The sequence below is a fragment of the Gorilla gorilla genome, chromosome 16 (assembly GCF_029281585.2).
Source record: "Gorilla gorilla gorilla isolate KB3781 chromosome 16, NHGRI_mGorGor1-v2.1_pri, whole genome shotgun sequence".
Classification (NCBI taxonomy): Eukaryota; Metazoa; Chordata; class Mammalia; order Primates; family Hominidae; genus Gorilla; species Gorilla gorilla.
The window spans coordinates 74,985,010-75,002,600 of NC_073240.2; the positions used below are offsets into that span (position 1 = coordinate 74,985,010).

General features: G+C 52.1%; 2 protein-coding genes across 4 annotated transcripts in view; one reads left to right on the forward strand and one right to left on the reverse strand.

The window, feature by feature from the left end:
• Nucleotides 1–13,267: 13,267 nt before the first annotated feature.
• LOC101147924 (COMM domain-containing protein 4) lies at nt 13,268–16,353 on the reverse strand. The gene is given in 7 exon segments (XM_019010398.3): nt 13,268–13,406; nt 13,547–13,667; nt 13,983–14,022; nt 14,248–14,257; nt 14,259–14,311; nt 14,532–14,603; nt 16,216–16,353. Coding segments are annotated over 7 exon segments (573 nt in total).
• Nucleotides 16,354–16,507: 154 nt separating this feature from the next.
• Nucleotides 16,508–17,591, forward strand: part of ISLR2 (immunoglobulin superfamily containing leucine rich repeat 2) — a 40,146-nt gene continuing 39,062 nt past the window's right edge. For all 3 annotated transcript variants that reach the window (XR_010131030.1, XM_063698693.1, XM_055363742.2), the window contains exon 1: nt 16,508–16,661. The gene's annotated coding sequence lies outside the window, so the exon portion shown is untranslated. The remainder of the gene's footprint in view (nt 16,662–17,591) is intronic.

Below are 17,591 nucleotides of genomic sequence, written 5' to 3' on the forward strand. Positions count from 1 at the left end.
AATGTAGCCTCTGAACTAGCAGCACCAGCAGAACCTGAGAACTTTTTATAAGTGCAAATTCTCAGGCCCCACCCTGGACCTGGTGAATCGGAAGCTCTGGAGTAGGGCTCAGCAATCTGTGCTGCAGTCATCCCTCCAGGTGTTCAAGAACCTCTGGCATACAGCAGGTAGAAAAATATGTTTCCTCTGTAGGTCCAAAGCCAGGGATACCATATGTTCTGTCTTGATATGAAACAATGACATGCAACTAAAAGACATAAATCTCCTTCCTATTCCCACCCTCCATCCAATGTGTTTTATTTTTATGAGTTAAATAAGAAAACAAATGGCAATCAGAAATTCAGCCTAAAAAGTATGTTTACAAGTGTCAGTTCTCATCCAGCCTGATCTCACACAATACCATTTACACACTCTTACCGCTCAAGTTTTTTAAAAAGTGTCTTCACAATGTAAGTCTCGGGCACACTAGCAGTTCTATAATAAAACACCAAGTAGATCAGAATGTCCAAACTTACTAGAGAAGAAAAGTGGAATCACTGGCTGTGTTTTCAAATTGCATTCAACAGGAAATGTAAGTTTTGAATTCTTTTCACCTTCACACTTCCAAGTGAATAGCATTACATCAGAATACTCCATTCTTCCAAAGCCTCTAGCCAGGCAAAGTTTTACTGTATTACTTCTTGCTTTCGATAGATATAAAGCAGAGTCCTGGTAGGCACATTTTGTATGCCTGCAAAGATGCAGAAATAAACAGTTCCATCTATTCAATATTAAAACAAAAGTCCTGCAAACCTCGGATGGTGAGTGTAATACTTCAGCACTAGCACCAAAGCCTCAAATATAAAAAGATACCAATATCACCACTAGCAAACAAAATGAGCTCTCGGCCGGGAGCAGTAGTTCACGCCTGTAATCCCAACACTTTGGCAAGCCAAGGTGGGAGGATCACTTTAAGTCAGGAGTTCAAGACCAGCCTGGGCAGCATAGTGAATTTGCATCTCTACAAAAAATTTCAAAAATTAGCTGGGCGTGGTGGCACACACCTGTAGTCCTAGCTACTTGGGAGGCTGAGGTATGAAAATTGCTTCAGCTCAGGAGTACGAGGCTGTGGTAGCTATGATCATGCCACTGCACTCCAGCCTGGGTGACAGAGCAAGATCTAGATAATTACAGTCTGTCCTGCTCCTGTTTATGTTAAAATGCTTTCAATCAGCAGGATAAAAATTAAGTGAAATGTGACTTGGGAGCTTGGCCAGAAAATAGGCAATGGAGAAACAGGCACTTCCCACAAGAATAAAAATGGCCAATAAGCACATAAAAAAGATTCAAGGCCAGGGCCGTGGCTCACGCCTGTAATCCCAGCACTTTAGGAGGCCAAGGTGGGTGGATCACCTGAGGTCAGGAGTTTGAGACGGGCCTGACCAACATGGTGAAATCCCATCTCTACTAAAAAATACAAAAATTAGCCAGGCATGGTGGTGGGCACCTGTAATCCCAGCTACTCGGGAAGCTGAGGCAGGAGAATCGCTTGAACCCAGGAGGCAGAGGTTGCAGTTATCCGAGATTGCACTGTTGCACACCAGCCTGGGCCATAGAGCAAGACTCCATCTCAAAAAAAAAAAAAACAAAAAAGTTTCAAAAGCACTAGAAACCAAAGAAATACAATGAAAACAATGAGATTTTCTCCTTAAATATCAGCAAAGAGGACAAATGGAAGGGGGACACTGGAGCTCTGCCCCTGTTGGGAGTATAAACTGAACCAATTTTTCTGCAGGATAATTTGAAAATTTCTATTAAAAATCTTAAAACTATTTTATGTTATTTTCCTCCAGAAATTCTACTTCTATGACTTCAGCCCCAAAATGCTTGCTTGCGTCCATTAAAATATATATATAAGAAAATTTACTTCTGGGGTGGCAATGATTAACTTAATATACATCGAGCTTTTAAAAAGATGATGCCAAGGATATATTTACTGCCATAGAAATATGCCCAAAACATAGTGACAAAAGACTATATATTACGATTCTACTTTTTAAAATGTTCATATGCATAAAAAAATATAAAAAGCAACAAACCAGAATGCTTTCAGTGGCAAAATTAAAGACTTTTCTTCATATTTTGTCTTCCAAATTATTACAAAAAGAAAGCAATTTTCTTTATAATCAGGGAGAAGTAGTATTTTCATTTATTTACATATAAATTTCTTTTCTTTTCCTTACTTTTTCTCATGTATGTATCACATGTACCCTAGAGAGCTTGAATCCCTACCTCTTGAGGTAAATCAGACCATCTCCGTCTCTATCAACGTGCCTTTTTTGGACATTTCAAATCAATGGAATTATACAATATGTGGTCTCATGTCTGGCTTTTTTACTTAGCTAATGTTTTTGAGGTTGGTCCATGACATACAACAGGTTTTGGTAGTTTGTTCCTTTCATTACTGAGTAGAAGTCCATTGATGGATATATACCACATTTTGTCAGCAGAGAACATTTAAACTTTGCTTTCAACTTCCTGTGGTCTAAATGAAACCCCTGGAACACAGGACTTACAGCGAAAGCTGCTGTGCATGTCAAAATAACTACTTATCAGAACCAGCTTTGTCATCAGGAGCCTGAACTGCTGCAGAAATTTTTATCATTTTGCAACTTCCTTTTTACAAGCAGCTTTTGTGCTACTACACATCAGGACTTTTGAAGCATCTGATACATCCGTCTAATAAGTATGAGCATGTGTCTGAGTGGACAAGTAAAACCGTCTATGCTACATTGCATATTTTTTCCTCCCCCAAACTGGACCAGGGAATCTCTCCACTTCCTAGAGTATCCTGTCTCCATTGACAAAGCTGAACAGTATTAAAGATCCTGCTGCCTTTGTTAGGCAGATTTGGAAGGGAGGCCCAACAGCAAGGGTGGAGAGGAAAAAGAGAGGGGAGCTTGTGGAACAGGAAGCCCCCTGGGGTCTGCGCATGGCTCCCAGCTGTTGAGGATGTTGTGGATGGGGAAGTGCTGATGGTGTCCCGAGGCAAGCCTAGCACCTGCACTGGGCCCAGAAGGTCTTGACTTTGGCCCCTTACCCAAGTTCCAGAAGTGTTTACAAGCTGGTTTTGCTTTTCTTCTTTTCCTAAATAATCATTATTTGGTAGTTAGTTATTAACCTTTCTTTGGGAGAGGGATGGGGCTTTAAAACTGAAGAACATAATTTTCATTCAAATTTCAAAAATGGAAAAAAGTTACTTTGTAAGCAATTTTCTACACAAACCAAATGGCAGCTGTTGAGAATCTCAATAAAGTGTTAAATGCATTTGCTGCTGTTAGAAGAAATACAGTAAAAATATTTAAAATAAAGAAAAAAATTTGCTGGCAGTGGTACCATTTGCCCAAGGTTGGGTTGCTGTGTCATCATACTGTGGTGGGGGGTATATGTGGTGTATATGTGTGAAACTTTTCATCTCAGGATGGATCATAATGTGAGCTGCAGTTTTCCTTCCAAATAGGGTTACAAAGTAGTAAAACATGGGCTTGGAAGTGACAGACCTGAGTGAATCAGCCAAGCTTAAAGAAAAACCCAATAAAATTAACTTTTAATAATCCTGAGGTTGGTTTTTGAAATAATAGATACAATGATTTACTCTAAGCATCTGGTTATGATTTTGAATCAGTAATACATACTGTCTCGACCCTTTTCTTTTTTTATGGAAACAGAGGTTTCACCCAGAAAACCCCAAAACAGTGACTTTTTTTTTTTTTTAAGACAGGGTGTCACTCTGTCACCCAGGCTGCAGTGGAGTGGTGGATCTCAGCTCACTGCAGCCTTGACCTCCCACCTCAGCCTCCCGAGTAACTGGGACCACAGGCACCACCGTGCCTGGCTAATTATTATATTTTTTGTACAGATGAGGTTTTGCCATGTTGCCCAGGGTGGTCTCAGACTTCTAGGCTCCAGCCGTTCACCCACTTCAGCCTCCCAAGGTGCTGTGTGTACAGGTGCGAGCCACTGTGCCCAACCTGCATTGACTTTTTAAAACATAAGTTCAAGCATCTCTTCCTAACTCCTTTAATTGGAGGTATCTCTTCTCTCATTCTCCTCATCTTTGGTGTTCCCCCAGAGTTCACTGCTGTCTGGATGTACAACATATATTTCAAAGTCAAGGCTGCGCTGGGTGCAGTGGCTCACGCCTATAATTGCAGCACTTTGGGAGTCCAAGGCAGGCAGATCGCTTGAATTCAGGCAAGGTAAGGCAGGCTCCCAAGGCAGAGACTGAGGCTGACCCCTGCAGCCCCCTACTGCAGGGGGGGAACACCGGGATAGGCAAGGGTCTTAACCTAGAAAGCCCCAGCAGTTCCTGTGACCATCGAGACACCATTGAGGCTTGGCGGTGGTGGAACCCAGGAATGGTCTTTGAACCCACCACCTGGAAGGGGAGCCAAGGATAGTCCTGGCCCAAAGGCTCCCCTACCTGCAGGCAGTGTGGAGGCCCAGTGAGCAGACCCCAGGAGCCCAGACCATGAGCTTACCTGGCCAAAGACAGCAGCCAGCACCAAGACACCAAAGAGGGCGGGTAGAAAGATCATCACATAGGGGTTGACTGTGGCCGGCACCAGGTTCCTCTGTACTTCTGGAACACACAGGCCTCTCCTTCCTATCCCTGAAGTGCCCCTGCCCCTACCCCAGCACCCTGAAGACCAGCCCAATATATGCATTTGTCCTGGGTCAGCCCCACTGTCCAAGCAACTGCAATTTCTCACTAGAGAGCCAGGGCAGGGCAGGGTATAGGAGGGGTCCCTGGAAGATGCCCCCCAGAATGCCCTGATGCCTAAAACGTTCCCCATTGGGCCTTCTCAGGGAGGAAGGGTTAAGACAGCCTTGTTCTCTCCAGCTACCTCCATCACCACTGGAGCCCTTACAGGCGTCAGGGGAGAGAATTGGCTCACTGGAGCCAGGAACAGCATGGACACAGCCCTGGGGCTGAGGCTAAGTGGGCTCTGGGAGACCATCACTCTCTCTTCAAGCTTTGGTCTCCTGGCCCTCTACAAGCCAGGCTGTTTCAGGCTTTGCGTTAGGCCTTGCTCAGAGACAGAGTTGAAACACAGCTGGTGGATACAGTGGGCTTTAGGGAGGTGGCACATACCTGGGGGTGGGGGCTGGGTAACAGGGAACGGAGGCCCTGGGGCTAGCGTGGCCTGTCTGTTGGTGGCACAATGGGACCTGCACCACATGAGGACAGAGGTTCCACCTGGGAGAGTGGACCAGCCAGATGGCCACCAAGCTGGATGGCCACCGCCAGAGCCTGCAGGACAGCAGAGGGGGCTAGGAATGGACAGAGGACAGCTGAGGGGCAGGGAATGTGGGTTCCTCCATACAGACACATGAGTCTTCCCTAAGTGGGTCTTCCCCATGGGGGTAAGGGGGCATTCAAGACACACCTCCAGCCCACCTCAAACCATCTCAGGAGGCCACCACCAACTCACACAGGCCAGCTGCATTCTCACAGTGACCCCAGAACAGCACAGCCGTGTCCTTCAGATAAATAAATGGAGAGAGTGATGCATATCACAGCCAGGAGTTGGGACTCAGACCCAGGTCCAGCTGCAGTGCTGCCTCAATGGCTCCACCTGCACCTCCTCCGGGACTCAGTTCCTGCTAACAAGTGAACACTTGAGTATGGGTGAAATAGGTGCTATTATCCCTTCTGGCTGCTGGGGAAAGGGAAGCAAGGCACAGATGACTTGCCCAAGGCCAACATATCATGACTGGTTCAACCCCATCTGTCTCAGCCAGCACATCCCCATGGCAGAGGCTTTACTGTGATCCAAACCTGGAAGGTGGCACTCCTTCCAATGTCCCACCCAGGGCACAGAGCATGCAGCCCCATGTTTGGGGAGGTGACAGGGTGGGGAGGTGACAGTGTGGGAAACAATCTGGCTAGGCCAAGGCCTCATGGAGCCCAGGGTTCCCTAGGGCCAGGAGAGCTCTGGAGCCCACCCTGACACCCATTGGAAACCTGGAATCCACACCTGCAGGAGATCAGGAGAGGGGTTCGGCCTCCGATGCGCCTGCAGCAAGGTGAGACAGGCACAGGTGGGTGCCCTGCTTCCAACCAGTGTCAGGTGGGCAGGAAGCAGATCTCCTGCCTGACCTTCCTCTCCTGCCTCCCCCAAGCAGAGGAGAAGGGGCAGCCGCCCATCAGGCCATTGCCCAGATTGAAGCCGCTGAAGCTAGGTCCCACCAGGTGAGTGTGACCCCTGACTATCCCAGGCCCAGCCCAAGGCAGTCATGTCTCTGGTGAGGACCTGGTAGACAGATGTGATGTCCCCAAGTGGCTCTATAAACCTTTTGAGGATAATCAAGGAAATGGGCAAGAACATCATGCTCAGCCAAGAACCTGATAGGCACGAGGGTGACCAGGGCAGGTAAAAGTCAGTTTGGGTTCAGGCCTGGCCCCTGGAAGGATGGTGGATGAAGAGCCAGCCACGGTGAAAGGGAATGGATGGCCACAGGCTGGGTGGTCAGGACTGTCAGCTCCTGCAGCCCCTGCAGAACATCCGCCCAGGCCTGGCTCTGCGCTCAGCATTCTGCGTGGAGCCACAGGTGCCTGGACACCGACCTCAAGTAGGGATGGTGGTAAGAAAGGTACTTGTGGCCACATGTGGGCGCCTAAGCATGGGACAGAGGGGTGTCATGCCCCAAAGAGATCATAGAGGCCAAGAGCTTAAGCATATGTGACACCATCAATAAATCCCCTTGTCCTGGGTCACGTCAATTAAGTCAGAGCCTACCCTGACCCTGAAGCTGCAGCTCAGTCTGGTTGAGAATCACAAAGAGATGTTAGTGCTGGGCAGGGGGCCTGGCCCAGCCTGCGATGTCCAGCAAAGCTGTGGGCTGGACAAGAATCTCTGAAGATTAGTCCAGGACAAGGACAGCTGTGTCTGGGCAGGGAGTGGGGGCAATGCCCAGGGGGCAGGAGACCTGAGGACCTTTAGGTAGGATGCCAGGTCAGGACGTGCGGAAGAGAAGGTGGCATGGCAGCATCCTGCCCGAGGCCAGGCTATAAACCTCGGGGCCGCCCTCTCTAGCCTAAACCATGCTGCCACCCAGATGCCATCCTTCAAATGTTAGGCAGGGCTGGGAGAGCCCCCAGACCCCTCATCCCTCCCATCCCAAGCTGGTTCCCATCCCTTACCAGAAGGAAAGTGAACTCTTCAATGGGACACAGCCTGCCAGGTTCTCTATCACCTGGGGGAAGGGGCTAGGGGAAGGGGGAGCTGCAGCTGGGTGAGAAAGAACCCAGGTCCCACTCTTTCCCTATCTGACAGGTGACCTCCGGCAAGCTGCTTTCTTTGCCTGGGGCTAAGGAGAGTCACAGGGGAGGGGCCAGGTTAAGAGGGCTCCACCTTGGAGCCCAGAGCTACCCACAGAGAAAACCCCCCATCCTCCCAATTCTGCTCCCAGCTCATGCTGCTGGGATAACATCCCCCCCATCAGAGAGGCCGTGGGAGGCAGAGGCTGACCTTTGCTCCCTCAGGCCCCTCAGCGGGTTTGGGTCCACCTTCATCATGATCAGGGAGTGAGTCCCTGGGATTGCAAAGGTGAGGGGCAGCTTCTTGGGCTCCAGGTGCTCCAAGGTAGACCCTGCAGGGCACCAGAGCTAGAAGGGTGTTAGGGAGGCTGGGTGCAGTGGCTCAGGCCTGTAATCTCAACACTTTGAAAGGCTGAGGTGGGCGGATCACGGGGTCAGGAGATCAAGACCATCCTGGCTAACACAGTGAAACCCCATCTCTACTAAAACTACAAAAAATTAGCCGGATGTGGTGGCATGCGCCTGTAGTTCCACCTACTTGGGAGGCTGAGGCAGGAGAATCACTTGAACCCGGGAGGCAGGGCTGAACAGTGCTAGGACCTGAGCTCTGCCTGGCCATGGTGACTCTGAGCCACGTAACCCTACGTTAGTCTCAGTCTGTCACTGTGTCTCACGGGGGATGTCAGCATTACTTTTGGAGTCAAAGTAGGTAAGCCAGGGTAACCAGAGTTCCCTACAGGGACCAAGACCAAAGGATGCAGGGGCTGGGCCTATCCCAGAAGGTCAGGCTGGATGAGGGGCTCCATGAAGTTGGGGCAGCTGAGGGCCTGCCCTTCAGGTTACAGGCATCTGGGTCCTGGTCTAGACCCTCATATGCCATCCAGAGACCCAACCCTAGGGACCCTACCCAGGCTGGTAGCAGAGAGTCAATCCTTGTACTCACCCCACCAAAAGCTCTGAAATGAGGGGGCCTATGGGTGGGGGAAAGACTCTTCAGGAAAAGGTTCTCAGGGTCAGGGAAGGTTTGAGCTGGGCCTTCGGGCAGCCAGAGAGGCAGGTGACAGGTCTCCTCACAAAGCCTGCCAGAGAATGCAGGAGGAACACAGGTGTAGTGGTGGGAGTGTTCTGGAAGACAGCAGGAAGCCTCCTACTCACTGATGGGGCTGAGTGAGGTCAGGTCCACACACCAGGAGAAGCTGGAATCCACACACCATTGCACTTTGTTTCTTGTTTTAGAGACAGGGTCTTGCTCTGTTGCCCAGGCTGGATTGTGGTGGTGCAATCACACCTCACTGCAGCCTGGACCTCCTGGGTTCATGCAATCTTCCCACCTCAGCCTCCTGAGTAGCTGGGACTACAGGTGCATGCCACCATGCCTAATTTTATTTTTTTCAAGACAGGGTCTGACTATGTTGCCCAGGCTGGTCTGAAGCGATCTTTCCATCTCAGCCTCCCAAAACACTGAGACTACAGGGACAAGCCAGTGCTCCTGGCCATGCTGGTGCATTTTGGCTGCCATGGTGCACAGGAAGTATGAGCTGGGGGGCAGAATCTGCTCCTGGACCTCTACCCAGCCTGCACCCAGACTGACCCCTGGGCTGCAGGGAGCAGGTGTGGAGAGAATGCAGCGAGCAGTACGGGTTACCTAGTGATGGAGACCCAGGCTGGGACTAGGAGAGATAGGGCTGCAACGCTCGGCCTAGTGGCCCTGCCCAACCCCTTGGCACCAAGATGACTTCCTAGGAGCCAGACATGGAGGCCAGCATGCACCTGAACTGAAGACGGAAGACTCTGATGAGAGGGAGGGGGAGGCCTCTGACATAGTGTGGATACTTGTCCCATCCACATCTTGTATTGAAATGTGATCCCCAATGCTGGAGGTGGGGCCTGTAGTGTGAGGTGTTTGGGTCATGGTGGGGGATCCCTCATGAATGGCTTAGTGCCCTCCCCATGGTAATGAGTGAGTTTTCTTATTTTTTATTTTTTATTTTTTTATTTTTTGAGGCAGAGTCTCGCTCATAGCCCAGGCTGGAGTGCAGTGGCATGATCTTGGCTCACTGCAACCTCCACCTCCCAGGTTCAAGTGATTCAATGAGTGAGTTTTCTATTAGTTCACAGGAGAGCCTGATGCCTCCTCTCTCTTGCTTATTCTCTCACCATGCGACACGTCTGCTCCCTCTTTGCCTCCCACTAGAAGTAAAAGCTTCCTGAGGCTTCACCAGAAGCCTAGCAGATGCTTGTACAGCCTACAGAACTGTGAGGCAAATAAACCTCTTTTATAAATTACCCAGTCTCAGTGCCAGGAGTGGTGGCTCATGCCTGTAATCCCAATATTTTGGGAGGCTGAGGCGGGTGAATCACTTGAGGTCAGGAGTTCAAGGCCAGCCTGGCCAACCTGGTGAAACCCTGTCTACTAAAAATACAAAATTAGGCGGGCATGGTGGTATGTGCCTGTAATCCAAGCTACTTGGGAGGCTGAGGCATGAAAATTGCTTGAACTGGGAGGCAGAGGTTGCAATGAGTTGAGATCACACCATTGCACTCTAGCCTGGGCCACAACAGCGAAACTCCATCTCAAAACCCTGTCTCTACTAAAGATACAAAAAATTAGCCAGGCATGGTGGTGCATGGCTGTAATTCCACCTACTCAGGAGGCTGAGGCAGGAGAGTAGCCTGAACCCAGGAGGCAGAGGTTGCAGTGCCCTGAGATTGTGCCACTGTACTGTAGCCTGGGCGACAGAGCTAGACTTCATCTCAAAAATAAATAAATAAGCCAGTCTCAAGTATTCCTCTAGAGCAATGCAAAGCGGACTAATATAGTGTCTACTGGACCTGACACTCAGGGAAGGGCTGGTCTTGACTCTGCCATTAACAGCCAGACTATGACAGAGTTGTTCCCCTGCTCTGCCTCAGTTTGTCCTCTCTCAGCTGAGCAGAGCAGGGATAACTGCTTCTCATGTGGGCCACAGGACAAAACAAAGCCCTGAGTCCCACAGGAAGATAGGTGGGCTATGTCCAAGTGAAGACAGAAGTGGGGCAGTATTTTATGTCCCCAGGGTGGCAGAGGGACATGGAAAAGATGCCTCCTTTGTGGGCAAAGGAGAAAGGAAGATAAGCAGAGAGGCGCCAGGCACCCGCCTCACCCCCACCTCCCCCACCCCACACCAGGCCCATTCCCACTCAGCCCCCAACTCAGGCTGCACCATTCACCTTACAGTCAGCGTGACTTCCCAGCCAAGCTGACAGAAGCTGACAGCTTGGATTCATCAGGGACAGCACGTAGTGTAGGTGATGTGCAGGATGGAAGTGGAGAGGGGAGACGGGAGCCGTGGTGTCAGGTCTGGGGCTGCCAACATGGTACCTGCCCTGGCCGTGGGCAGACCATGCTGGTCCACCCTGCCAGATGTGGCCTCTAATTCTAAGGTCTCTGAGTTCCAGGCCAGGACTGGAGCCATACTCCCCTTGGGGACAGGGGACACAGTACACATAGACATTACCTGTGCTTTGGGCAAAGCCAGCTGGACAAATGAATGAAAGGGGCCCTGCTGGAGGGTAAAACTGGGCCTGGACTACTCAGACCTGCCTCTGTGACAGGACGGTCCCATCCTTCCAATCAGACTCCTGAGCTGGAAGCCCACCCAGCCAGGGAGTGGGGAAGGGGTGGCCTGCAGTCTCCCTTGAGTCTATAGCCCCTCCCACCCAAGTCAGCTCCATAAAAAAAGATGCAGAAACCCCAAGTGCTCCTCCCAGCTGCTGGCTGCTTCCTGGCATGGCCTGAAGGACCCTGGATGAATCAAGACAGGCCTGCCAGCAGCTGGGGGAAGGGGGAAAGCTGGGTCCCCAGGGCGGATGCCTAGCAGGAACGTGCAGGCATGGCGAGTGATGGGCCCTCAGGGCTGAGCCCCTTCTGCCCAGGGGACCTTGGTGACACACCTGCTGCTGAGCTCAGCCCAAGGAGTAAGAGCCTGGTGCCAAGTGGCCTCTCTGCTTATGAAGACAGTCCTGGGATCGTTACCCCTCTGCCCGGGGCTCAAGTATCCAGGCTGGGGAAGGGCCAGCAGTCAGAAAGAAGGAGGCTGTCGGTGTGGGTCCCCTAGCAGTCAGGGGCCTTGGTGGACTAAGCCCCTATGAGGGAGATGAGAGGGAAGGGAGACTGAGCTGTACCCCCTACCCTGAGATCTGTGGTACCAGGCTCCAGAGGGGGCCCCGGAGGGCGACCAGCATGACAGGAACTGCTAAAATGCCTTTGGGCACCTACTCTGCAGGGCTGGGGCCAGCCTGAGGTTGGCAGCAGAGGGGTGGGCCAGGGGCCACAAAGAATGAAGCTTTGTTTGGTAGAGCTGTGACCCTCTTCATCCTCTTCTGACCCCCCAGCTGACCCTCGTCCTCAGATCTCTGCAGAACTTTGATCAAGCGGTGGTGGAGGAATTCCAGTGGGTCCGGGGTGGCCCTGGGTGACCCAGGGCTCAGACCGGGGTTCTGGGGTTGAGGACAGGAGGCTGGAAGAGATGACCTCCCCTAGTCCCCCAAGGCTGCACAGACCCCTGAAGTCTGTGATAATCCTCTCAGCAGGCCGGACCCACTGACCGCCAGAGTGGGTGCCACCTTCTTCAGGGTGGCGCCAGCCCAGGCCGTCATGTGGGACTGTGCACGCCAGGGCCTGCACACCCTGCGGGAGGCAGAGGGCGTCTTGGTAGACACGGTCATCCTAGACCTCGGTCAGTACCTCCTTCCCTTTGCAAGCTGTCTCCCTCTGTCCCTCTGCCTCCTCCCTTGGGCTCGCTGCCTCCACATGCCCTGATCTGAAGCCTGCCTCCCCTCCTCATGGAGCCCTCTAAGGTGCTCCTAGCCCCAGCTCTCTGGTCCCGCAGCAACTTCTGGGCCCAGATTCTGTCTTCTCAGAAGTCTGAGAGGCAGAGCCCTGCCTGGCCATAGCCTTCTTGCTCTGCTCTAGGCAGTCCTAGCCCCAAAGCCTCCAGCCTGCTGGATGCCTTTATCTCCAGCTATGCCATGGCTCTCCTCATCCTGGGCCTCCTGCTCGTCACAGTTGCCCTTGTCCTGGTGAGTGTCTGGCTTGGCCAGGGCTCCTTCCTGAGTGGCAGGCTGAGCCTTCGACGCCTTGAGCCTTTGAGCCAAGCTGAGGGGTGAGCAGGCCCCTTTACGCCCCTGATTTCCCCATCCAAGCCCAGCGTCTCCTCATCCTCCAGCTGGGGCCGCGGGATTTGGGGCCAAAGAGTTGGGCCTGATCCCAGTGTCCCTGCCCTTCTTGTCAAGGTGCTAAACTTGAGGGCGTGCCTTAGGTGCTGATTTTCCCAGGAACTCAGAGCCAGAGAGGGCCAGGCACCAGCCTGAGGCCAAACAGCCAGGGGCTTCTTCCTTCCTAGACCCCCAAGGACTGGACTTGCAGGGCTGGGACAGAGGTGGGGTGGGGGAAAGCAATGCCTTGTCAACCCATGCAGGGAGCCCCACTCCCATCCCCAAGGTGCACAAAGTCGAGAAACACCCCCGCTCCCATGTCCATGCTCACTCAGGGCCCTGCTCCAAGTGCTTGGCACTCACACCAGCCTCCTACCCTCCATGCCACAGGTATTGGTCTCGTTCACAGAGGGGGAAATGGTGGCCAAGAGCCTCCCCCAGGACACACAGCTAGACCACACAGAGGTCTTAGGTGCAGCTGAGGGGTCCACAGTCTCTGTTGCCCCTTCTGCCACTCATGCTGCCAGGGACCACGCTTTGGAGAGGGAGGAATGAGAGTGAGCTGGGTGCTCACACATGGGGCACGGGGGACTAAGGAAGGGTCAGCCAGGAGGAAAGGGCAAGGTGTGATCCTGTACGTACACATCACAGAGCCCGCGGAGTCAGGAGACCCAGGGCCACGTCCCGGCTCTGTGGCTGCTCGGTATGTGACTGCGGTTAAATTGTCTCCCTGGACTCTCCATGCACTTTGTGTGCTGCGTGCACCTTCTAGGATGAGCCTGGACCCTGGCTGGCCTCATACTTACTGCGTAGGCTGCAGACCTGCAAGTACTTCTGCAAGGGGCTTTGCTTCTCCTCATAACAGCGGCACAGGCTGGCCGCGTGCTCTGGGGGTAGAATGGAGTAGCTCTGGAGGTAGCAGGTGGGGGCTGGGCTTGGGTACCTGGCCCAGACAGGGCAGGGTACACCTCAGGGTCACAGGGCCTGTCCCCTTCTCTAGCAGCCCTTGGCCCACAGGCTGCCCAGCTGCCCACCCACAACCCATACCTTTGGGGCAGCCCCAGCTGCTGCAGTTCACTGGCCAAGGATTTGCCATCGACACTGTGCTTGGCCGCATCGGAGAGGATGAAACTCAGCACTGCCACTGTGGCCTTCACATCGCCTGACTCTCAGGGACCCATGCATGGGACAGGGGGTGTCACTGTGGGCCCAGCCACCTCCCTGTTGCCCTATTAACTTCAGCTCAAAGCCCCCAGGCCTCCTGGAGCCACAGGCACTGCTACTGCTCCACCAGGAGCTGGCAAAGGACAGGAAGGTGGGACTGTCAATGTCTTTCTTTCCCTCATGCTCCTCCACTAGGGAAGGCAGGTTAAGGATACTGTTGGGATGTGTGTGTTGGGGGGGAGGGGAGCGGGCTCTGTACCAGGCACCAGGCCGAGGTCCCAGGGTTGCCTGGGGCCTATAGACTCAGCGGGATACTCACCAAACTTGGCGTCAGCCGTGAGCTTCAGGATCTTCTCATACTATGGGGAAAGGAGACCTTCAGGGGGTGCCAGGCCCCTGCTCACCAGCCCCTCACCCCCAGCCTGGATCCTGCGATAAGGAACAGACAGGCTGGAAAGAAGGAAGGGAGGTGCCCAGAGAGGTTGAGAGACTGGTTCACCCATTTCCCTGGGCCTAGTGCAGAGTTTCAGGGCACTGGGGGCCATAAGGTTATGGGACAATGGGGTGCTGGGTCTTGTTCTCACATCAATCCCGTCCCAGTAGCTCCTTTAGTACCTGGCTGCAGAGCAGCCGCAAGTTCACAGAGGACTGGAAGGGAAGTCCTTACATCAGCCAGGCTGGCAAACCTCACCCCTTCTTCCTGGGGACTGGCTCAGAGCAAGCCAGCCACTGATCAAGGTCACAAAGCATGGTAGCACAGGCTGAGAGCACTGAGGCCCTAGCCCCAGAGAAACCTCACCATCCTCTACAGCCACAATCCCCAGCCCAACACCCCTCCTCCACCCGGTGTAGACCCTGTGCACTTAACCATCTTGGCCAGCGTCCTGATCTCTGCCAGGACCCGGTCAGGACAGTCCACATCACCACAGAACCGAAACCTCTGCAAGGGAGGGAGGCAGGTAATCAGGCTGGAAAGAAGACTGAGGTGTGGCCAGGATCCCTGTGTCTCCCACACTGCTGCCCAGCAGGGACCCCTGGTCCCCGACATAGATGGATACCCTCTGGCCACTTGTTCTCCCCTATAACCAGGCTGTTGAGTAAACTCTACCTGACCCACCCTGCCACCAAACCCTGCTCTGAGGTCTACTCCAGGCATTCATCTGCTCAGCAAACATCAATTGAGCACCTTCTCTGTGCTAGCTCCCACTCTAAGTGCTGGGGGTACAGCAGGGGATAAAACAAAGTCCTGGGCCTCACAGAGACGAGTGAACTCTCTCCCTTCTTCCCCATACCCACACAACTCCAGCCACTCCAGCTTCCCTGCTGCAGCTCAGGGACACCAGCCTTGCTTCCGCTGCACTCTCTATGTGGCTTGCTATCCTTTATTTCATTCCACTCTCTGCTCAAGTGACACCTCATCAGACCAGCCCTTCTTTTTTTTTTTTTTTTTTTTTTAAAGACGGAGTCTCGCTCTGTTGCCCAGGCTGGAGTGCAATGGCACAATCTCGGCTCACTGCAACCTCCACCTCCCGGGTTCAACCAATTCTCCTGCCTCAGCCTCCCAAGTAGCTGGGACTACAGGCATGCGGCACCACACCCAGCTTTTTTGTATTTTTGGTAAAGACAGGGTTTCACCGTGTTGGCCATGCTAATCTCGAACTCCTGACCTCAGGTCATCTGCACACTTTGGCCTCTCAAAGTACTGGGATTACAGGCGTGAGCCACTGCACCCTGGCAGGCCGGCCCTTCTTGATCATACTTCCTAAAATAGCCCCTAACACAAGGAAATTTTGGGGGCCGGTGGATATATTCGTTATCTTGATTGTGGTGATCCAAGAGCCAGGAAGATTTGGTCTTTACTTGTCCAGACTCATCTTTCCCTAACCTCCAGATGATACTCTCCCAGCTATGGGAAATGCATTCATTCCTGGGGAGCCATGCTCTCTCTCACCTGAAGTCTCTGCACATGCTGTTCCCTGTCTGAAGACACACGCCTCCCACCGTTGCCTCCCAACCCCTGGTACACAAACTGTACTTCAGCCAGCCAACTCCTGCCATCGCCTTTAAGGTTGAAGGCATCCTCAGGAAGCCCCCTTAGCACTACACACAAGGCGCAGTTAGGTCTCTGCCCCTGGAGCCTTAACTATGACTCCAATTCAAGCCTCTGATTTCCCCTTCCCGCGGCAGCTCAAGTCCTCCCAGTGCCTAGTACAATTCATGGTATAGACTAGGCACTTTGAACCGATGGATGGATGGATTGGATGAATGGATGGATAAGTATCAGCCCCAAAACTACTACTTTCTGGATCTGAAAAGAGCGGAGTGGCTTCCTAACAGTGTGCAAGAGTGAGCCTGATTCTAGCACTTTCCTGTCCAAGTCCCACAGCAGGGCTGGGGAAGGGGGTGTCCTTGGGAGGTCCTTTTGGAGCTAGAGAAGACCTGAAATGCCTCCCAGCTCCAGACAAGCCCTAGTTCCTGCCCCAGGAGTCAGGGGCCCTTCCTTCCGCCAGGGAAGCAGGGGACTGTAAGCCGGCCGGCCTGCTCTGTCTTACCCGCCCCACTCGGGAGAGGGATGGCGGTGGACTTTTCTCTACCAGACCTGCTGCCCTGACGCCCGCACACACTGTGTTTGCGGAGCGGCCAGTGCAGACAACCTCAACCCGTTTCCGGAGCCACTGGCGCCCCCTCATTCCCGCTCCAGCAGCCCATGCCCGCTTCACCCCTGGTGCCTCATCATCGCGCGAGGAAGCCAGGGCCCGGGAATTTCTTTTTCCGGTGCCGCCAGGTCAGCTGAGTCGACGATCACGTGACTTGGATTAACGGCCTCTGGAGGGGCGGGACCTGCTCGAGTGAGGCCGGGAGCGGACCGCAGCCCGCTGGAGGTGCCGGGGGCGAAATGCTGGCGTCTGCTCCTCCGTCTCCCAGAATCCTGCCCTGGAAAAAACCAGCGCCAACCGCCAGTTTAACTGAGGACGGATTTAAGGCATTACGAAATACAGTGGAAGTTATTTCTTTTACTTTTATTTTCGTTAACTTAAGGGGGTAGGATCCCGGGAGCCAGGGAGATTCAGGTCATTGCCATGTTTTCCACTGTTAAGCGAATAGCATTATACACAGCTGCGGGCTGTGGCAAAAAACATTTTAAAAACTTTTCAAATATGTTACACATACAGAAAATTGTACCTATTAGAAATATAAAGCTTAATAAGTTTTCATCAACTGTAGACCTCACATAACCAGCACCCAGATAAGGAAATAACCAGGTAACTTCTTCAAGTGCATGGGTATTTTATTTCATTTTGATGAATCGTCTAGGTGCCTAGTAAAAAGGGCTGTCATAATTAACATGCTCAGGAAAACTCCCTACAGCTTCAACATCAATAGATGCTTATCTTAATTTTTGCCAGTCTGATGGGTAAAAAAAAATCGGTTGCTTAGATTGCAGTGGTAGTCTGATTACTGGTAGCTTTGAGCTAATGGGTAGTCTAGAACAACTAAGTTTCCGACGTTGACTTGAAGAGGCAAAAACAAAAAGACAAAACAACAACAAAAATACATTAAAGAATAAACTAATAACCAAAGAAGAAATTGAATACAGTCGTCCCTTAGTAACCTCAAGATACTGGTTCCAGGACCCCAGAGATACCAAAATTCACAGATGCTCAAGTTCCTGATATAATGTGGCATAGTATTTGCATATAACCTGTGCACATCCTTCCGTATACTTTAAATCATCTCTAGATTGCTATAATACCTAATACATCATAAATGCTTTGTAAATAGCTGATATAAAGTATTTTTTAATTTTTGTTTTTTTATTGTTTTACTTTTTCCAAATATTTTTGATGCACAGTTGGTTAAATCCAAGGACCCAGAACCCGAGGATACAGAAGGCTGACCATAGTTTGAGCTCTCTCCTCAATTCCAT